Source organism: Tachysurus fulvidraco, chromosome 9 (genome assembly GCF_022655615.1).
Source record: "Tachysurus fulvidraco isolate hzauxx_2018 chromosome 9, HZAU_PFXX_2.0, whole genome shotgun sequence".
NCBI classification, from domain to species: domain Eukaryota; kingdom Metazoa; phylum Chordata; class Actinopteri; order Siluriformes; family Bagridae; genus Tachysurus; species Tachysurus fulvidraco.
Window position 1 is genome coordinate 15,833,873 of NC_062526.1, and position 23,151 is coordinate 15,857,023.

A 23,151-nucleotide genomic window follows, 5' to 3' on the forward strand; every position below is an offset into this window, starting at 1 on the left:
TTTTGTGAAATGGAGTCATTTCTCAATACATCCCCATAACACGTTTGTAACCTGCACATATTGATAATAGTGAGAGTTTGTCATCTTGTGTATGAGGAAGAGGGCAGATTACTTTCCTGGAGTGTGTTATGTTGCTCCTGATTCCTCCTCACTGTTTAGTCGTTCTGTTATATATCAAATTTTCATAATGAGCCAGACATTTGCATATCTGACAACATTTTTAACATCCATTACAATACAACTTTACTATCTAACTACTGTAGATGAATCATATTCCCTTTCTTCACGCTGAAGTTTCTCCTCAAATCAGACAAATTGTTCATGCCTTCAGGGATCTTCCTGGAAATCAAATGCAAGAATGTACAAACATTGTACAGTATCCAACTTTCTATGCCGTTTGCCTCACTGTTTTCATGAACAGTAATTGTTTTACAGCAAGAAAAGCAACTGCCTAAATGTTCTTCTTTGCATAATTGGGTTTACAGCAAATATCTTGTGTTCCTATGGCCTATAAAATGTGAGTCATGTAATGTATTCAAAATTCAAAAGAGATAGTTGCTCTCTCTCTCTCCCTCTCTCTCTCTCTCTCTCTCTCTCTCTCTCTCTCTCTCTCTCTCTCTCTCTCTCTCTCTCTGTGTGTGTGTGTGTGTGTGTGTGTGTGTGTGTGTGTGTGTGTGTGTGTGTGTGTGTGTGTGTTTGTGTTGGAGTTGAAAGTAAAGTTAATTACAGTATAGTAAATGGACTTCAGTCATGACAATACCCCATAGATAGTATAATAGTGGAGAACACTTGTACTTAAAGTAAAATAATTAATATCCTTAAAAGTTAGTTGAAGTCGTTCCCAAACAATTGCTATAATGTATGCGTTCTGTTTGAACATTTAAAAAAAAAATTAAATGATTAACGTTTAGAGCATTTTTATTGTTTTGTACACTCTTCTTAACCTTTTAACTAAAGTTTTTTAATTTTTAGAAGGTTAAATAATGCTCTTATTATAGAATCAGCCTTATAAAAATGTATTATTCATTTTATTTTAAAATTTTTTTTTAACTCTTACAATTTAGAAATGTTAAGGCAAATAGAAAATTGTATTGATCGTATTAGTCAAGCAATAACAAAGCTGCGAATACAACTTACTAGCTAAAAAAAAAAAAATTATCTACCAGTTTGGCCAACTCGTTTTTGTCGGTGGTAACATTGATATTTTTCATGAAAACAGCTTTATATGTAATTAATTAATTTTTGAGTCCTAAAAAATACAATCGAGATACAATTCCCAAAGGTATCTGTGAAATAGCTTGAGAGTGGTGATTTGATTCCATATGTTGATTCATTTCCTTTTGAATCAGGAAGTCAAAAGTGATGGCATACAAATGTGTTTGAATGAGTGGTAGGTAAAATCATATTTCAGCCTGTGATAAATACCTTGTGTTTATTAAACATGTTCTCTATGAGATAACACTCACACATTCCACCCTCATCCAAGTAAAATATAAAAACTGACCACAAACAGGAACTAATATTCAGCTAAAACCTGCTCCAATGAACAATATTTACTGCTAACAAGCTGCTACTGTAGAGTAAGAGACCCCTCTGGGTGCGGGGAAAGTCGAGTTAGAGAGCGTTTTAATTGGATGAACACAGTAGTAGTACAGGTTGAGTTGTGAGAATTATTTTTTATGGTGAATTAAAATGCGGATGTCTCTAAAACTTATTTTTCTGATACCTTTCCCCATACTTATCGTCATATTAGTGTCCTTAACACTAAGGTGAAGTTAAGTGAAGCAACTTTCCATCTCTGGGAAATATTTCTAATATTTAAAATAAGTTAAAATATGTTAAAGCGCTGTATTTTTAATATACAGTCGTTTGGCTGAGGTAAATTAATTTCGCTGCATTTGGTTTCTCAGGGTGTCAAATTTGCTCTGCTCGCTAATTGCCGAATTAACGGTTTCTTTTGCGCGTGAGACACTGCAACAGCTGCGTTTTGATGCTGATGCTGCTCACTTACTTTGCCCGCCCGCCTCGGCGCGCTATTGGTTAAGACGTGTCGCTCAGCGCCAATCTCGTCAACTTGCTATTGGCTGGTTGTCCCACGTGTGACGCTTGAAAGTGCGAAGAGGCAGTTCGCGAGCCGGAGTTCAGCACTCGCGACTGGGAGCGCAGTGATGACAGTTGGATAGTTTCGGCTTCAGTATGTGAACATATCTTTTTTTTCTTTTTTTTTCTTTTACCCCATCTATCATTCTTCGTTTTACAGTCGGGAAAACGTTTCATTGACGCACGTGAAGGTGTAGAAAGAAGGAAAATGTTGCGAATTTGAGGAGGAAAAGACGCCAGAGATGCGAGCTCTGAGTGTAAACGGACGCTGTTGGGACGTCGCCTTGCTTCTCCTGCTGTGCGCGAGGTGCACGTGCGGCCGAGGTAACAGAAATAAACCACATTTCGTTTGTTTACTTTTAAAGAGATCATTTCAAACATATACAAAGTATTGGGTCAAAACTTAGTCGTGTGAGAAACACAACAGTTGTAAAGTCACGCGCATCCCTGTGTCTTTTATTAGAGCGCACGAGGACGTGATTGTTGACGTGGGTTAAGGACGTGACTGGTTAAGCAAGATAATTATAATTCCGGCTTATGAATGAACCTTTTACACGATTTCGAAGAGGAAATATTGATACAGCTGTGTGTGTGTTTGTAAACATATTTTTTAATAGTTAAGCGTGATCTATGTGGTTTATAGCATGCATTACGGTATGTCTCGCGCAACAGGCGCGCGTGCACTAGCCTCATAACCGTTATGCATGAGGAATGAACATTATTATATTACATTATATTACATTATAGTGAGACAATGATAGTTGCTCCGGAGCCTCTGCAGTGCCTCACCACAGATGGAAAGTAAATGTCCTGCATACGGATCGAATCCAAGTTCACACTTCATGCCTTCCAGATCCTTCACCACCTTCAGGAAGTGCATCACACACCCATACAGTGTGCCTACAATACTCAGGGGGTGGCTACAGAACAAAAGCCTTTACAGTCTTGAATGAACACCTACAGTGTTGTGTGTGTAAACCAGCTCGCCTGCAGTGTTTTATTGGAGGAATGGATTACTCCCACCTACAGTATGGAATTAAACTGCTGTCGTTGAATCCAAGGCGTCCCACTTGTTCATGGGAAAAGTTTATGGTTTGTCATCTCATGTGGCAAGCCGTACAAAATCTACCAGTGGATGGGAAAAAAATATCCATCCCCATTGATGCAAAGGGTCAAAAATAAAAGGGGATCAAGGGGCATGCAGAGTTATAATTCTCATCAACTCCTGAATTCTCTGGAATAACTTTCTGAACGAATTTGTAATAATCATAATACATCACTGATCTGATGTTGTCTTGTCGCTGCTTTTTGTTGTTGGAGAAGCAGAAGGTCATTGAGGACTTCTCTCCAATCAGAGAAGCAGTCATGTTAAATATTTCCCATTGTAGTTCCTGGAGGTTTTAGGGAATTTGTGTTGTAGTAGCTAATCCCCAAATGATGTCTTAAACAATCTTACAGATTTACAGTCAAATATACTATTTCAGATGTCTAAGAATTGTGTGCTTCATGATCAATAGCTTGGTGGATATACCATGCCATTATAAAACCAGGTTAGATCAGAGAATTCCTCTTTTTCTCAAAAAGAAACAAGATTTCGGTCACGTGAAATAATGGAGCTGATCAACTGGCTGTCATGTTTGTTCTCCTGCACTAATTTGTATTTTGTGTAGCAAGATGGAGAGGAAAAGTAAGCAGTGAGGATTGATTGTTCTGCCAAGAGATCTGGTGCAGTTTTGACTTACAGTAGTTTCTTCTCAGACTCTTATTTGCTGTTCTTGCTTAAAAACTGTCTCAAAAGCCTTTGTAGCGATTTATAAACTGCGAGACGGAATCCAGAGATAAAATCCATAGCGTGCGTCCAGCATTAGTCACATTTTCTTGTCTAGCATAGATGACATGCCCGAATCAGTTGTGCCTTGCTGGTAGTTAAAGCTTCATGAATTTGAAAACATTTTTGAATCCTTTTTTTTTTTTTTTGCTTAAAGTTAATAGGTAATTTCCATTTTTTCCATCTGCACTAATAAAAGGAAATGAGTAAAAAAAAAAAAAAAAAACAAGCAAAAAAACCCCACTGCCCTGCCTTCTGTAGCTGACTCAGCAGCCAATCACATGCAAGAAAGAAAGGATCAGAGCTCTATAAGTAACTAATTTCTCACCTTGGGCTGATTTGTGAAAGAAAAAAAACAGGTTATAAAACAAAAGTAGAATATTGTTAGAGGAAACACACTGATGCTTTTGTTTATAGCCTGAGTTTACTCAGAAAAAGGGAAGTGATGCCAGCTGCTTATCCGGATGTTTGTATGCAACATTTTAATCAGTGTGAACTTTAACCTCTAAGACGTCTGCACTTGAGTGTTAAACGAAGCTCTTCACTTTTCCTGTTGCACGAGCACTTCGTTTAGCAGTGTGAACTAAACCCCACTGTGCTGATTTAATGTGTAGATTAGCATGTATAGGGCTGACTTCTCCCTGGTTTTAACGATGTCCAGTAGCGATGATTTAACGCCAACGCAGGAGGCATTGCCACCATGGAAGAGTTCATTTCTTGCGCTCGCTGTTAATTCCGCCCCACCGATTCCTACACGTGCGTTCTAGCCGTCATCTCACCACAGTGGAAAAGCCTTATTAAAGCTTCAGGAAGTTTCCATGAACACACAACAGGGTAGACTAGTGTGTGAGGAATGTAATTAAAAAAGAATAACCTGTGAGGTTGTTTTTACACGTGAGAGGGGTTTGGACTCATCACTCTTTAATATTAATCAGCCATCTATATCCGTGTATGTGTGTGTGTGTGTGGGTGTGTGTGTGGCTTAGAACAAAGACAAAGCCCTCAAGGACGATGTCTTATCGTGATCTGAGCGTACGTTTATGTTTCATCCAAGGCTGGAGAAGGACAGTAGAAAAGCGCACAGCCTGCCGGGTGAAGGTCGTGGCATGTCGTCTCCACGCCCTCTCCCGAATCCATCACCTGTGCCCGGTTTGTGTGTGTGTGTGTATGTGTGTGTGTGTGTGTGTGTGTGTGTGCACTCGCATTTACATTTAAATGAAACCAAACGAGCACACAGCGGCAGATGAAATACAGTAACTGCACAGCTAATAAAAAAAGCTACGCCGCCGCCTTGATTCTTGGAGGGCTGATCTTACCAGGAAGCGGTGTCATTTAGGTGGAGTAATTTATGAGCGACGACGATGGTTCTGGTTAATGCAGAGCTGTGGCTCAAAAAAACACCGGGATAAATCCGGACACAGGCTTCTGACCTACGCATGGCCTTATCAGCGCGCAGCAAGTAAATGATGTCGCAGCATATCGGTGTCACAACCCAGCTGATTAGTCATATCTACTCTAAAAATGGTGCGGCGTGCTCCTGTGAGTGACCCCAATTCGTTTAGAACGCCAACGCTTGGTCCTGCTCTGTCCAGGCCAACGTTTTCACAAGGCGATCAGCATCAGATTAGCATCTCTGCTCCTATTGTTGCTCGAGAAGTGATGAAGCGTTTCATTAATCAAAGCTAGAAGAGATTATACCTCTCAAAACCTGTCTCCCTCTGGCTTTTTCTCTGCCTTTTTTTTATATCTAAAACAATTTCAGGTGCACAGCCAAGCCATTGGCCTACAAGGATTTGACCTCATGACCTTAAAATCAAAGACATATCTGTAGTTGCCCATGCTGCCTATTGTGTGCCCATGTGTGTACTGTGTTACCCAGGCTGGGAATTTACTCCCTTCTTCTTGTTTTAAAGAACATTACGTTTTATTTCTGAAAAATGTCTGATTATTTCAGGCAATAGCAGCCAAAAAATGAAATAAAGAAACTTCTGGAAATTGAGCTTTAAATGAATTTGAAACTGTGTGCAGTTGGTTGGAATGGGAACCTCAGCACTGATTGGTTACTGGGATGATGAGGGTGGGAACCACAGTTTGGATGCTGAGGCAGGAACTACGTTTACTTTTAGTTAATTGTTAGCGTTAGCCTTGTGTTAGCTTGAGTACACACAAACATGCGCCATTTCCAATCGACTCCTGTCTTTGTTTCAGCACAGTTTCAAATCATTTGCGTAGGTTAGCTGTGCGGATGCTTCTGTATGCCAGATATCTGCACCATATCTGTTCAAAGTGGCCTTGATTTGTTTTTGTTTTTTGTTTTTGATGGGAGAAGCTCCTATAAGGGATTTGGTGTTAAATGGCTGGTGAGACAGGTGCACATTTCCAAAAGAACACACGTATCTGGTGTATTACTGTACGTACGATATTACAATATACATTATACAATAACAGCACTACCATGAGACCAGCGTTTATTTACTGCAATTTATTCTGAAGGTGTCAGAGGTCTGAAGCTGGGACGTGCAAAGTCTCTAGCGGATTCAGCAGAGTTTGATGGAGCCATGACAGACAGTGTCAGCTCTGCTGCTGTCATCTCTCTCTCTCTCTCTCTCTCTCTCTCTCTCTCTCTCTCTCTCTCTCTCTCTCTCTCTCTCTCTCTCTCTCTCTCTCTTTCTCTCTCTCTCTCTCTCTCTCTCTCTCTCTCTCTCTCTTTCTGCAGTTTCCTCTGCCCTTCCCAAGACTATTGAAGATGATTACAAGCCAGCGCAAGAGATAAAAATCTAATAGAGGGTGAAAATCAATAACGAAAATATGAGGAACAGCACACAGTAGAGGACTCGATGTGTGTGTGTGTGTGTGTGTGTGTGTGTGTGTGTGTGTGTGTGTGTGTGTGTGTGAAAGCAAAGTGTGCTATACATGAGACTTTCAATCTGTCTGTATGTGTGTCAGTATGAAAACTTAAGAAATAAGAACTTGCAGTGTAGTTAAGTAATTATCATGTAACAAATTGTATGTCTGTCTGTCTGTCTGTCTGCTTGCCTGGTTGTCCATATATATCTGCTCCAGAGGTGGCAAAAGTACACACATCTTTTACTCAAGTAGAAGTACAGATACTCATTTTTTAAAAGACTCCAGTAAAAGTAGAAGTAATGTCTACACTCTTTTACTCAAGTTAAAGTAAAGAAGTATGGGCTCTGACATGTACTTAAGTAAAAAGTCGTCGTTACTACTACCTGTTTAGTGTCATGCTGGTAACTGGACGTCATGTTTTGTATATATATACACGTGTATGTATATATATATATATATATATATATATATATATATATATATATATATATATATTTATTGTGTGTGTGTGTAATTTTGGAGTGTGCTGATGGATATTTGTGTTCATCAGTCACAAGAGTGTTACAAAAGGCAGGTTGTATGTAGGTGAGGTAGGGTGGAGTCAGCGTTCACATTCATCCCAAAGGTGTTCAGTAGGGATGAGATCAGAAAACAACCACATATAGCAGGAAAGGTCAGGTGACCCAATACTTTTGGAAACAAGTGTATCACCAAGGCCATATCCCAAACTGTAGGGAGATTCCAGCTCTGTCATTGAAAACAACTCAAAATTATTGTGATGTTTTACAAATGACAAAATTAATGTTAATTAAATTAAGCACTTTGTGTTTTTTGGGTTGACACCAGGGGCGGTTCTAGGATTTCATCTTTTGGTGGGTTTAGCCCTCAGTGAGAATTTAAAACAAGAAGAGTTCTATATTATATATGACAACTCTGGTAATAAGAATAGTGAAATTTCACTGCTTTTGGTTGCCGTATTTGCGGCTTTCCACCGATTAACGTTATAGATAAACGCCTCCAGCTCTGACTGCGCGTGCACGTGTACGGACAGGGGGCTGAAGCCACCCTAAAAAAGTGCTAGAACCGAGCCTGGTTGACACAGTTCGCAACGCATTTGCCAGGAATCCTTTTTGATGCCGATTATTTCAAACATCTCCCCCATATATGGCCATGTGTGTTCAGGAATGTCCTCGTTAGTTATTTTAACATGGGTGACTCCCTCTGAATTAACATTAGCCATCCCTTTTGTAGGCGTGCTGCTCATTGTTAGCTCCGCTATCCTTAGTCTATGTCTGATAGCCAGTAAATAATACAGTACACCAGTCACATGGTGAAAAAGCCGCACAATGATAGGATGATAGGCTGGAAACAGCGCTCAATGAGAAGAAATAATACTAAAAGTAACGAGTCCGTTTTGATGATATTTACAGATATTTGTGTAAAAATGTAATGAGTAAAAGTAAAAAGTTGTCCGAAAAATAAATAGTGGAGTAAAGTACTGATACCAGAAAAAATTACTTAAGTACAGTAACAACGTATTTTTACTCCGTTACTTCCCACCTCTGATCTGCTCTTCTGTCTGTCTGTCTATCTAGTAACTTTACAGAATTTTATGTAGTAAAATATATGTGCACCTATCTGGATTTTTGATTTAAAAGTTCAGCAGCTTTGCAAGCAAACCTGTCCTTCTCATCTACTTTAGCAAGTGAGACTGACAGAGAGAGGGAGAGGTAGAGAGACAGTAAGAGAGAGAGTACGGCAGACAGACAGGCAGAGAGAGGTCGAGGAGGGGGGGGGTAGACAGGCAGACAGAGAGATGAAGAGATAGACAGAGAGAAGTGGGGGGTGTGGGCTGGATGACAAGGGGTCTGGGTTGATGGCTCTGACCTTCACTTCTCACACGCAGTGTTGATTTACAGCAGTCTTGTTGGAAAAGATCTCGGCTTATTAGCGCTGATGGAAGAAGGGGCGTGTTTCATTCCTTTATTGTCCTTGGTGAAGTCCTCTTTTTTAAGGCGACTGAATATAACCAGAACAATTCTGTCTCCTTTCAGAACGCGTGACACGTTAAAGAACTAAACCTACAGAAACTCAACTGTGCACAGTGACGTCTCTCAAACACGTCAAACTGAGCAACTATTTACATCATGTTTGGGGCTGATTCATCCCGAAAGAGACCGCACCCACTAGCAGAGAAGCGTTTCCTCATCTTTCAGAACTGCAGTGTTCATTTGCAGCATTGCTTCTTCCTACATGGACAAAATTATTACAAACTCCAAGACATGCCTGTGAAATAAGTAAATGATCCCCTTAATTTCCTCATTACATGCACACATAAAACATGCACACATATAGCCTGTGCGATATTCCTGTGTATCCCATAATCCCATTAGTCAGTAGACTGTCTATAAATCCCAGACTTAAGATTATTGAAGATTCTGATGAGAAATAACTGATATGCTATGATATGGGGATTAGCGGCCATTAGCATAAGTTGCTATCTTGGCAACAGCGTGACACATTGCAGCCTTCAGGGCATGTCTTAAACAATTCCTGTACTTCAGCGCACTGCCTGAAAAGGTGTATGGAGCACCGAGGATTCATGCTTCACACACGTCCCAGATCACAGTGTGTTGTTTACTGTTTATCCTTCATCAGTCTCAGGTGCAGAACACACCACTTCCATGACCGACACCCAATAAGCGTTCTTCTTCCATACAATTGCTTACATTATAAGTTTATAAAGAGCGTTTTAGTCTGTAGTGTAGGTCAAAGAACATGTAGGCAATATGGAACTGAAACCATCACAACCAAAGTAATATAAAAGGCATAAAAACCAACCCAGTTTGGAACAATGTAAAATGTCCAGTAATTTTGTAACCCGACAGATTAAGGACTTGAAACAGTTGCACGCTTTAGAGGAGCAAGGCAGTGATATGAAAGGAGCAGAGACCAAATCTAAAACAAAATCTGATGGCAGAACATATATAAGCCCTTAGAGGTCAGAGAAAAAGAGCAGGCAGTAGGAGGTAAACGTCATTTCAGTCAGGACCACTTTGTCAAAGGAGGATTTATTAGATGATATGCATACAGTTAGTGTTGGCGGTATGGTTGTGTTCTGGGCAAAAATCAACGTGCCCGTTCGTGAGCATGCATGGACAGAGCGGGGAGAGCAGCCCCTAGAAAATAAAATAGACCCCCCGTATAACAGCAGAACCATTAATCATGCATAGTATTAAATATGCTCACTTACATGTTTTGAAAAATAAATAAATAAACAAACAAACAAACAAAAAAAAAAAAAAGAGAGAGAGTGTGAAGAAAAAACGAATACGTGATGAAGAATTATAATGTAAACTGGCACACGAACAACGGGTTCCAGCTAGGTGGAGTCGGGGTTGGAGGAGGGAGTTTAATTCGCAGCAGCAGCGATGCACTGGGCTCAATGAATGGGAATTTAAAGGGTCGGATAATATGGATGTCGTAACCGGATTGGTGCTCGTCCTGAACAGCTGATTAAGAGCTGATGCATGCTTGATGACGTGGCCTGCCTGAACTAACACGATGCTTGATTGGTGAGGTAATCAGTGACACCTGGTGTGGTGTGTAACAGCCTCAGTCCAGCTCAGTGGTGGTTCCTTTTGCTTATGGAAAAGATGCTGAAAAACTATAGACAGTAAGTCACGGCCGGCTGGTTACTCACAGAACTAGTGCATCTACTAGCTCGCTTTTTTCTTTTTTTTCTTTTTGCAGATGGAGCTCAGCAGATGAGCTTTTTATCAGCCTTGTTTATCGGCTCTCAATGCCGGCCCTCGTCCGACCCTCAACGTTATTTACAGCTCTCCAGAAAAACCCTGCCGTTCTCCTCTAACTCGGTTTACACACGTGTCATAAAAGCCAACGAGAAACGACCCGAGGGTTTCTTCCCCTCGTTCGCCTTGATGTACGAGTTTGTTCAGACCTTTACGAGGTTTTCCTGAAGTTTGTGTCATAACGTCTTCGAAGCTGTAAAGCTGAGAACTTCTTATTATAGCACTTTTGTTTAAGGCTCAAGCAGGTAAACAGCCGATCAGGTGGAATAAGAAACGGTGCCATTTCTCGTCCCACCGCACGCTTAGCAAAGAAGATGCTGAAGGTTTAGACTGCTGCAGAACATTTTCCCACTCGATGCACTTCTTTAGATGAAATACTTCAGTTAGCTCCAAGCAAGTCTCTGAGATTTCGTCAGCTTCTTCAGGGTAATTTGTTTCAATCTGTATAACGTTTACAGAAAACATTATTGTGCTTTTTATGCTTAGAAATCAAGGAAACAAGAACGGAAACAAGAAGAAGCAGTAGCATCTCTTCCTTCTCCTTTACAGCCTTCCAGAGCCTCTAGTAAACTGTTTCTCTTACTGGTGTTAGAGATTTATTTATTCACTTTTATTTATTTATTTTTATTCACATTGGCGTATTAGATCATTTGGGCGATTTGGAGCTCTTTTCTTATTTTGTCTAATTTGACGTCATCACTTGCTCCTACGCTGCACCGCTGCATTTTGTACACATTAAAACCAAAGACATGCAAATAAACACAGCGCGTTTCTGTGTGGCTGCGTTTCAGTGTGTGTATCTCTGAAATACAGAGGCTAAGCTGTGCTCAGAAACCCTGCGAGAGAAACACAGTGCTGAAACACACACACAGACACGCACACGACTAAATTCTTTGACTTGTTAGCACATTCTGTTATTTCACCGTGCTTGTATTGCCATTGTCTCTCATTTTATCCAACACACTCATTCCGTCCGCTGAAGCTATTTTCATTTTCTCTGGTTTTAACCCTTTGCAGGAAAACTATCATAAAATTTCATCTTAAGAAAAATAATCAGCTGTGGTTTACTTAGTTTTTCTTCAGTTTATGAAGCCGCTGAAGCATACTGTTTAGTCAGTCTCTAAAATGAGTAACATTGAATTTCAACAAATTTACAGACAACTCCATCGATTCCATCGTGATTTCTTACTGACTTGACCACAAGACAAAACAGATAAATGGAGCAAAATCTAGATTGGAGTCGAGGCAAATAGACTCACTTTTAACCTACTAATCCTTAAAGTTATTTTCCAGTTAATGGAGTGCAAAGGAAATGTTTGGAAGCTTGTTTCAGCCAGCGGAGAATGTAATAAAACTGTTTGAGAGAATTCATAAGAAGATCCAGTTGGCAGCTTGAGTTGCACCAAATGACACATTATCAGTTTGATAGAAAAATGACGTGACATGATCTCATGTTGCCTAACTTACTGAAAATAATTTGTGATCATGAATTTTGTAAAAAAAATTATTACACTCATTTATTCCCACATTAAAGTTCCACACGTGCCACGTGTCCTCGCCTCTGACGCCCACAGCATTTAGAAACAGAGTTTATTTACATGCGCTATAATAAGTGTAATTATTTTGTGGGAATATGCTGCAGGCTGTCCATTAATTATAAAAACGATTTATTCAAAAAAGTAACACCAATGGAGTATAGTTTGGAAAATCTTTGTTATTAGTCAGGAGGGAAAAAAGATCAAGCAGCTGCTTGATTAGCCACACACTCACACACACGAGATGATAACTAAATTAGACCTAAAAATTATGTCGATCCCTAGCAGCTCCGGCCGTTACCTAGGATGTCGAGTCAAAACCATCCGACTCTCTCATCACACTGCCTGAACTGCACTGTCAAAAAACTTAACAGAAAGGGCCAGTGTGTGTGTGTGTGTGTGTGTGTGTGTGTGTGTGTGTGTGTGTGTGTGTGTGTGTGTGTGTGTGTTTTATACAGAGTGAAGCAGGTCGTGCATGTTGTCTCTGTCGGTGGCTAATTACTGTTTCACCAACACAAGAACCTTCTCTGGGCTGTGTTTTTGCTTTTTTGATTAGTTGAAATGTCTGTAGCATTTTTACAATCCATAGATTGCCATAAAGCCAAATATAAAAGATTCACAATCCTTTTTATTCACTCCATCATTCCATACTCACTTCCTTTTCTGATGCTGCTGTAATTGTTTTCATTGTACTTTATAGGTGTGTGTGTGTGTGTGTGTGTGTGTGTCTGTGTATGTGTGTGTGTGTAAAATATCACTTTATTCTTGCACTATCAATCTAGAAAGAGTGAGTCATATAGAATGATTTGTTTGTAATTATGTAATTTATGTAATTAATGCTTTAAATGCTGCAAGTGAAAAAAATGGATTCAATTCAATATAAAATAAAAATGTATTTGATCAAATGCAAATGATTCACTGATTCAGGGCTGGACAGTAAATGTTTTTGGATCATTAAACATAATCGATATATATAGCTCTGTCAGAGTCATCCGATGTTTTACGCAGAATAAACAGCTGTGCATGACGTTCCATACACCAGAGAAAGAGTGAGTCGTTAACGCAAAGTTTACCTAATCCATCTGGCGTGCTCGCCTAATCCACCTATAATCACATAATCCATCCCGGATCGTTTTGATGGTTTTCTCCACCTGTCTCTGTTTACTCACACGTTTACTAAGAAGCGGTTCTACTGTGCGCTTCTCCACTGGGATCATGTAGGTGTGATGATAACAGAGCTCTTGAGTGTGTGTGTGTGTGTGTGTGTGTGTGTGTGTGTGTGTGTGTGTGTGTGTGTGTGTGTGTGTGTGTGTGTGTGTGTGGAAGTAGAGGGAGGTGTGTGAGTAAACTTTGATCACGATGCTGTTCATTGATTTGTGCACTTTTTTTCCCCTGCAGTTTTTGTTCTCTGTTCTTTCTGTGATCCCTCGAGTTGCGGCCTTGACCATCTCGTATCTCCTCCAGCTTGTCTCTTTTGCGTGCCTTTCAATCTTCCGCAGACAAAAAAAGAACCCACCGTCTTTTTTGAGCTGTTTCTGCGTGGCCTCGGGCCTTTTTCGCTTGTGCTTGTTCCAAGTTTCGATCTTCGCCGGCCTTTTAGCTTTGTAGCGAGGCCAAAAGTGCCACGAGAATGGTTTTCTACTTGGCAGAGACGCCTCTCACCAGCATTACGCCCCTCTTTGTTGGTTTAACCTCCACCTACTTCACTGCAAACACTAATTTCTTTTCTTTTGAAGTTGAAGTAAGGACTTAAAGAGAATTACATGAAGAGTGCTAATGGTTGGTTTGTGTCAAAATGTAGTACTCTGAAATAGGGATGTACCGATACCACTTTTTCTCTTCCGATCCGATTCCGATACCAGCGTTTGCCTGTATCGGCCGATATCTGTGTTCTTTTCTACCTTTAAAACTAAAGAATGTATACAACTCGCTTAGTTATTAAGATTTATTTGTGTCTGGCAAAGAAATACAAAAATGCCCATTACTGGATGAAAAATGAAAACACAAGAAACCTTAAAAAAAGTCTTAATGCAGTAGCAAACAGTACTTTTAACAGTTAGTGGTATAACAATCTAAACCATATTTTAAACCATAATTTAATATATAAGTGTATTTTTCTTATAAGTTCAAGCAATAGTCTATGATGTTTGCTGTTCATTTAATCAACCACCACGGGCATGGGCGTCAGAAATAAATAAAAAGTGGGCGTGTCCTGTCCCACGCACATATAATGGTTCCAGCGCCTATGACAACGGGTATCGGATTAGGATCAGTCCCACTCAAAATGCTTGGATCGGTGTCGATACCGATCCAAAATATTGGATCAGTACATCCCTACTCTGAAAACAAATATAGGAAAAGTGAGATTTTGATTTTGCTGACATTCCTCTCACACTCCAGTCACAGACGTTCGATCATCAGTTTCACAAAATCTGACTGTTCCTCTGACACTGGAGACTTAAACATCTCAGATGAAGAATAAAGAAGGGAAAAGACTGCTGTTACGCTAAAGGAGTTACATGACGACTCAAAAGCAGCAGGAAGTAATTAAGCAAATGCATCCTGTTGTGTTTGCTGATCTGATATGATCTGTTCATGTGCTCTGACTGTATTATTGCCAAAGATCTTATCAACACCTTCTGACCAATCAGACTGCAGCATTCGGCAGCACTGTTTAGTTTCATTTGCAAACCAGGTATAACCGGGATAAATTCATTAATAATCGTTTTAAGTAAACATTTCATTGTATAAACATATTATTAGTTCATCAGTTAATAGTGTCAAAGTTTAAATTTGTTTGCCATCAGTGTGAGTAATGACATCATGTGATATTACTCTTATTTGATTTAATGTAACTTACTAACATGTCAAGTGGATTCATATTTTGTAAATATTTGAAAATATTTGATTTATTTATTTATTTTTTATTAAAATATGCCAGTAATAAAATAGATATAAAAGATATAAGAAGGTATATTTTATTTTTAAAGTTTTATTCATGAATCACTAACTGAAAATATTATATAATCTGCACTAATGTGCACTAATATTGATTTAATTTCTGATTATCTGTGGAACCCTTTATCAGTATAAATAGGAAAGACAAAAAAAGTGTTTACATTTAGGCATTTCATTATAGTTAAGAGCTCAGGATAGCCTCCTTTTTATAGCTAGTAACAACAGATGAGAAGAGTCGACCCTGGGCAAGAACAAGCTGAAAGCACTTCAATGTCACGATCAGTTCCTAAAGAGGCTCAGTGGAGCTGAACGCAGCTGAACGCGTGTCCTTCACACACCGCTGTAGTGATTTAACAGCATGCAAACAGGGGAAGGCTGCACTCAAAGACGAGCGACCTATCTATCCATCCATCCATTCATCCATCCATCCATCCATCCATCCATCCATCCATCCCTACATGTATAATCTAATGAACCACAGAGCAATATAAAACAGCTCCCTTTCACACAAATTTCGGCTCATAAACATAGCAGGCAGAGGGCATCATACAGACCAAGCAGACGCTCATCAGACGAGCACCGTGATTCCCAGCAAAACACCACTTCTAATTGCCATGGTTCTTTATTAACCCATCAATAACACGGATGTTGTTGCTCAACATGCTCGTTTGTTTGTGTAAATATCTCAATGATATTTATACAGGCAAGAGTGTATGAATTTTGAATAAAGCATAATTAATGGAAACACATCGATCACGCGTTAGGTTCATGGGCTCGGGATAATTACCACCCGTGCCTCTCTGAAATATTTACCTCGTCTGGAGAAAACTCGTCATCCAGAGCGGCCATGCAGAAATATAAACCGTAGTCCAGCTATTAAATATTAAAAGGAAACAATATATGGCCTGGTTTTGCGGCAATGGAGACTGGAAATTGATTGAAAGCTCTGTTAAAGCTGCTTTAAAGGTCACACACCAGGTCACCATGGTACGAATAGAGAGTCGTGGCTGGTTTTAGTCATCTGTTCCACCACAGTGCTCAGTTTTATCAACTGGTCAAAATGATTGTAGTCAAGATTTCTTTAAGGGAATTTCTCTAAAACTAATGAAAGGAGTCTCCAGTGTCAGCGCTTTGGAACAGTCAGTAAGGTTTCTCTAACCGAAACTTTGTAAGGTTTTTCTTACATAGCTTCCTGTTAACTACGCTAAACAAACGACTGTGGAAAGGAACTGAGCGCTCGAATCCTGATTTGATGTAGCCGTAGATGAAGAACATTGTGGTAGAAAGTCTTTGGCTAACCTCTTGACTGTGAGCTGCAGGGTTTCTGATCGCATGCAATGATATTTAAGTCTGACTGGTGTCTGTTGTTACTTAAATAACATTGTATGAGACCTGAAGACAGCTTTACTACACATGCTGTAATCTTGGTGAAAAAAAAATCAATGAACAAAAATCCAGAGTTTACCAAAATAAACTTGATCTATGGAATGATTTTGTTAAAAATTCTAAAAAAATTACTTCGCACAAACACTTTTGCCCCCAATTCTCACAGATTTTAAGAATGGAAAAAGCTGATTTGATGTGAATAATTTTACACATTGAAATTAGATTTTTTTTCCCACAAATCAGACAGTTTAGGTTGTCAGCATTAATCCGTTTAAGCGGATTAATTCTTTTTCTCTTCTCCCAGTAGTTTGTCATTTAAATGTTACTGTAGCATCGTGGAAAAGTTTTCAGGTACAGTGATGTGATACGATGCATTTTTGGCAGATTGGCCAGAGCCAGAGATCAAATTTTCAAATCAAAAATCAAATATTTTGAAACGTCTAAGACGGTGAATGAACCATCTTTTTTCTCTTTGGTGTGATTCATTTGCTCCTTATGTTTAACTTGGCTGATGAGTCGCATTACTCCAGCCTGTCCTTCACCTCTGTGTGTGTTTATTCTGCTCTTATTACAGGATGTAGGTCAGAAGCATAACACGTGGATACGCTCAGATTCCCAGTTCCCATGTTGAGGAATGAATTAAGTCTTGCTGTGTGTATCACTGACTCTCAAACACCAGCAGGACGATTTAAATGTAATAAAGTTTATTTTGACTCCGGCATCTAGCTGGCTGAAATCAGCTTCCAGGCTTATTGCCTAAGCTTCGTCTTTCCCCTTCGTGTGACCTCATGAATAAATATTGCTCAACCAATTTCTCCAGATTCCACAATTTCAAACTGGACTTTTTCCTTTTTTTCGCCTCAGGTGGCCGTTTTGACCACCCTCATGTAATTCACAAACAAATCAGGTAGCATCAGGGATTCGGGATATTTGGAATCGTTTAAGATGAATGGCATGCACATGGCTGAATCAGATGAATCCTGGTGGGGATCTGCATTAATTTGCCATTATTTTCGGCTTTGTGCCATCTCGGAGAGGCGTTAAATTAATGTGTGCACCTTGACGAACACCGGCCCAAAACTAATTGCGTTGACGGCGTGCTTAACATTGCACTAATCTAAGATCACTTAGCAAGCTTCGCTCTGCATAGTGAACATCTCTCTCTCTCTCTCTTTCTCTCTCTCTCTCTCTCTCTCTCGTCTACGTTGTAATAAAGAATTGAAGAACTCTCCGCTGCTAAGTGTCAGCGGATGGTGTGCTAATTGATCCCCTGTAAATCAAACAGAATATTAATTGTCTCAGTCTGCTTTTAATGCTGTTAATGTGCACGCTAAGAGCAGTGAGTAAAATGACACACACACACGCACACACTCTCACACACACACACACACACACACACATTTCAATCTAGAACAGTTAAAACATCTCAGTTCATTAGTAGTGATATTTAGACACACGAAGGCAAATCCACATGTTATATTCTAAACAGAAGAACTAGAAAAGGGTGATAAAAATAAGTCAAAACCAATTTTTTTTAATTCATTTTTAAATGTTATTAATATTTAATATTTGCAATAATAACATTTTAGGATTTTTTTCAATTACAAATTCCGATTGAATCTTTTTACTGAATACTTAAAACTGATGAAAAGCTACAAGTTAACTGCTAAATATGTGGGAATAAAGTTAGAGTTTAATTATAAATATTATTTTCCTTCATTATCAGCATTAAATACACACTTCCATATATTATCAGTGAATAGCTGCCCAGTTATAGTCAAATTTTGTGTGTGTGGTAACGTACATTATTACTTAATCAGTCCACATCATGGTGGATCCATCTTGAGCCTCATCAAAATGTCATCAAGGACCAAGATACAGTGTTTCTGTCAAGTCTTATCTTGTCTTTCTGAAAAAGCTTCATGTGGAATACAGGGACGATGGATAGAACTGCTAAGCATCCACAGAACCTTAAAGGATTTTGTTTTGGATTTGTCATTGACTCAACATTGTTGGTGTTTTGGTTGTTTTGCTCATTTCACACAGTTTTCTGGTCAGATTTGGATTTTCTTGCATTTCTGAGAGAGATGAGAAGAAAAACCAGTAAGATGAAATCTTCTATATATTAGGGCTTCCTGCCCTCATTCTTATACGCTTTCTTTCTAAGTTGTGAGAGCTGTTTGGAGATAATTCATCTGGCAAAACTTTCAAATGACTGACATTCACTTTTACAGCTTAAACAGTTGGCCTAAAAATAAAATATGTATTTACAATCATACAAGCTTTATTTTTCTGTCTAAGGACAAGATTAATTACGAGATAATAAACTTCCTAAACCAAGTTTATTGTAAAACGTTTCACAGAATTCAAGTCATGATTACAATGGAGACGGGTTTATTTGGAAGATCACATGTAACTAGCACAATGTCAGTAATATTCCCCTGTGAAGTGATACAGGAAGTCGTGGCAGAACATTCCAAGTAGACCTGCTTCCTTTTTAAACGGCCACTAGCATTGATTCTCACAATAGAATCTCAAAAGTGCAAACAATTTTTATAGGTTGTCATTTATTTATTTTTTGACTTCCTCATATGATCATTTCACGCACATCCTTGAATTGCCTGGTTAGCAAAACAGGACGTTATCACCTGTGTAATCAGCAGGCCACTCCTATAGAATATTTCCAGAGATGTAATTAATTATCTCGGTAACATTACAATGATGGTGTAAATTTTTTCCCTTGTTCCTGCTGGTGTTTCATTTCATCTTTGTTTCAAATCTGTGCAGAATAATTAAACCCCTGAGGGGAAGTTAGTGGGAAGAAGAACAGTGTTGATTTTGACGATGTGCAGCTTTCCGGTGAGCCAAGAAAAGGTGCTTTCACACTCCCATCAAGGATTCGTCAGGAAAAAAAAGGTGAAACATGAAGCGCAGTGTAAATTTCCACAACATGTTTGAGCCACAAAAAAAAAGCAAGAAAGCTGAACATCACCTGACTTTTTTCTTTAAACAATATCCCACTACTTTGAAAAAAAAATCCAGATTAATCCCAGCTGTCCTTTCCGACGTGGGAAATAATTTGATAAATGACATTTTGTGGCCGCAGCTTCAGGCCCTGGCATCTCGCTTTGATAAATGTTACTTTCCTTGGGTTGTCTTCAGTCAAAGGCCTTTCTTAAAGGCCACCTTCGTCATCACCGCTCGCCTTTGATAAGACCGAACCTTCTACTGTTGTTGCAGATGTAAAGAGCGCGAACGAAACACGCCGTCCAAACATAAATGTCAGCCTGAACGTTGTAGACTGCTCAGAAAGATTTTAAGACGGATTCAGATTTCTTCACTTCTATGATTTGTCCATGTGTTGGTCTGTCTATGAACTGATAATGTTGAATATTATGACGGTTTTATTCAGCTGTCAGTCTCGAGGGAAATTAAAGCTCTGCATGCAGAATTAAGGATCCACATGTGTGGCAGCCTGAAAATACCTGTCACATGGTGAGATAATCTATGACACGTGTACATACTGTATACACACTTGTCGACCATATTAATAAGAACACCTGCTCATTATTTGATTCGAGTCAGAGACCTGGGAAATCTCCTGGGATTTGTGCACATAGCAGTATGTGAAATTTGCACAGAATTGTGCGAAGAAGAAAAAAGAGAGATTTATTAGAGGGTGGAAACGTCTGGTTGATGAGATGGTCAGAGGAGAATTAGATGGCCAAATTGGTTCAAACTGCCAGGAAGGATCTTAGTAACTCCAATACTCACTCATTATAAGCGTGGTGAGCAGAAAACCATCCCGTCAAGCCTTGTGTTGGATGTTCTACAATAATAGAAGACCACATCAGGTTCCTTTCCTGTCAGCCAAGAACAGGTACCTCAGGCTCAGACTCTTCCAGTCTGGACAAATAAAGATAAAAAAAAACCTCTCGTAACTCATCCCCTTCAATGTTTGTTGTTTTATACATGCTGCAGCGCGTTTTCTTAATGTCAAGTCATCGACTCAGAAAACATTTTTAGGCAAAATCAAAAACATTTTTTTAGTGCTTGTCAGAATTTATCTATAGAAGCATCTGAAAATTGATCTGTTACTAGATGCAATTTCTCACACCATCTACCCATACATCAGCAACAGTCAGTAATTTACAAAATATGTAGACTGAAGCAGAAGGATTCTTGGAAAGTCTGTAAATATATCTAAATCATCCAAGTACAGTATGTAGACATTTCAAACCGAAACTCTGTGAACCCAAGAAGTTTTGTTTTGCCCCAGTGCAGATGTTTTTTCAGGTGTCCCGGTCTCTTCAGAAAGTGATAATGACCCAAAGACCCTCTGATGAACCCTTTTCTAAGAGTGTAAATGACGAAATAAACTGTTAGACCAAAGGCAGAATATGACAAATGACTGTCAGTGCTTTAGACCTTTGAGGAATGGATGGAGAGACCAGACTTAATGGGAAAGGGTGTCCCACAACCTTTAGGTTTGCATCATTAATGTATCACTTATCTTGCTAGTGCAAATGAGGAAAGAGAACCGCTACCACGGAACCAGTGAATTACCAGGATTGAACCACGGCCAGCAGTGATGAACTTAAACTACCACCAGGGATGCTCAATAAAGCAATGAGATCTCAGAGAAGGACTTATGTACACTGGGGTTCAGAAAGTGGACTAGTGTCCATGTGCAGTTCTGGACCAGGATGTGTTATAAAAACCTAGAATACAAGAACTAGAGTCTCATATTTGATTCCAGCAGGAAAAGGAAGAAAACGGAGTGGACCCGAGTAAGGAAGTGAGATAAGAGAATTGGAGAAGATAATGAACCATACCAGTAGCAGCTTTATAAATATTCTGTAGAAGAAGTATAGCATATGAAGTAGAGAGTTAATATTCAAGTCTGAAATACACTGTGGATGTGATGGCAGTTCCAACACCGAAGTCATATTCTGAAGTTATAAAAAATGAACCCTGATGGAGCTGCTGGTCAGTGTGTAGACTGAAATGTCATATATAATGCTGAAAATGTCATACATCATGAATGCTAAGTCAGAAATAGATCACATTTCAGTGGACACCCTGATTGATTTTTTATGTGTGTGTGTAGGATTTCAGTGTATATGGTATATATGGCCAACTAGTGGACAACAGACTGGATCTGTAAACAATATTCAAAAGGACTGGAACTAATACTCAAAGTAAACACAGGTGGAAAAATCTGCCTGTATTTCTACAACTACAAGAACATGATCTATGTTGTCACTGGTTTGTTAACTGAATGTCTTCACCTGTTTTGGACCTTTTACAGTTTTACCTGAATAGCCCTTGGCTGCAGCGCTGATGTATGGCATATAGTCTAAATGTCTAGTAACAACAGTTGAATTTGATCAGAAGTAATGGTGTTTGCAGGACCCGCTTCCTTGTATTAAGGATGATAAGTTTCCTTGTGCAAAATGCAGATTCATCAAATTTACAAATGAACAGCTGTTTGTCCATGATCTCAGATAAAACCTTATATAAAAGTAGTAAATGTCTCATTATTTTTTTTTCTTCCTCTAGCTTCACACACACCGAAGCCCTGCTTCTAACACAGCAGCTCAGTGCCATAATTGGCCCTTAGTGTGAAAGGAGTAGCAGTGAAGCACACACCAAAATGAGATTCAGATCTCGGACTAGAGAGGCAGAGCGGTGGGGAAGTGATGAGAAGTGATAGCGCATCGGAGGACAAAAGTGCCTGTGATTACATTTATTTCCACCACAGCAGGAGAAAACCTGCTCTGAGCTTGTGATTGCTGCTCTGTACATTTGTGATTCAGGGATTTGGCACATGTTTGTATAGTGGAGCACACACACATATACAATACTAATTATAATTTGTCCTCCGTGGGTTACGTTGACCACCCCTTCATTTTTGTGCAGCAGCACGCTGCATTTTGTGATATGATTGTGCTCGGTGGTTTTAGTAGAAAGTCTGGCCTTACATTTGAGCTGAATTTTCATGGAATTTTCTTATTTTATAAATATAGTTTATTTGGCCCGAGTCTGACTGGATTATATTCTACACCCACTTAAAGCTAATTTTAATTTAACAGCCGTTTTCGTGATCATCTGTCAGCTGCTTTGTCTTCTAAATAAACTTGTACTGAAGCTGAAAGGGAGCAGTTTTTAGTCCAGATTTTGTTATTTGAGCTGAATGTTTTCTTTTACTTCAACATTATCAGAGCTTTTTAAAGGAAAGCAGTGTGTCAGGCTGTATGTTTCCACATGTTTAGGAATGGGATTAATAAATCAATCATAAATTCATTATCAAGCCCACTGGCTTGTGTTTTGGTTTGCCCAGAAACCTTAAATGTGCTTCTCTTTGCATCCAGGCTACTGATTTGTCCACCGCTGTGTCTGTAATTGGGGCCAGAATACACTGTAAACATGCACAATGAAAAAATACAGGTAAACAAATTATGTAAATGATATTAAATTATGACTCAGTGTAAGCGACTTGGGATAAAAGCCTCTGTGAAATTGCAGTATTTTTTATGTCTAATTGAAAACCCTGTATAAAATAAAGTATTTACCTCAGCACCAACAACTCAACCCCAGCTGATTAGTGTTAAAAAAACCCTAGACCTATAAGTTTTGAAAGCACATCTTGTTTGGTGTGTTTTTTCCTTCCTTTTTTAAATCC

General features: G+C 39.2%; 1 protein-coding gene across 2 annotated transcripts in view; it reads left to right on the forward strand.

Annotated features, from left to right (window-relative positions):
* The first annotated feature begins 2,127 nt into the window (after positions 1-2,127).
* Positions 2,128-23,151, forward strand: part of unc5db (unc-5 netrin receptor Db) — a 134,373-nt gene continuing 113,349 nt past the window's right edge. For both annotated transcript variants that reach the window (XM_027141929.2, XM_047818957.1), the window contains exon 1: positions 2,128-2,424. In XM_027141929.2, coding sequence (XP_026997730.1) covers positions 2,343-2,424 — 82 coding nt within the window. In that variant the 5' untranslated portion in view covers positions 2,128-2,342. The remainder of the gene's footprint in view (positions 2,425-23,151) is intronic.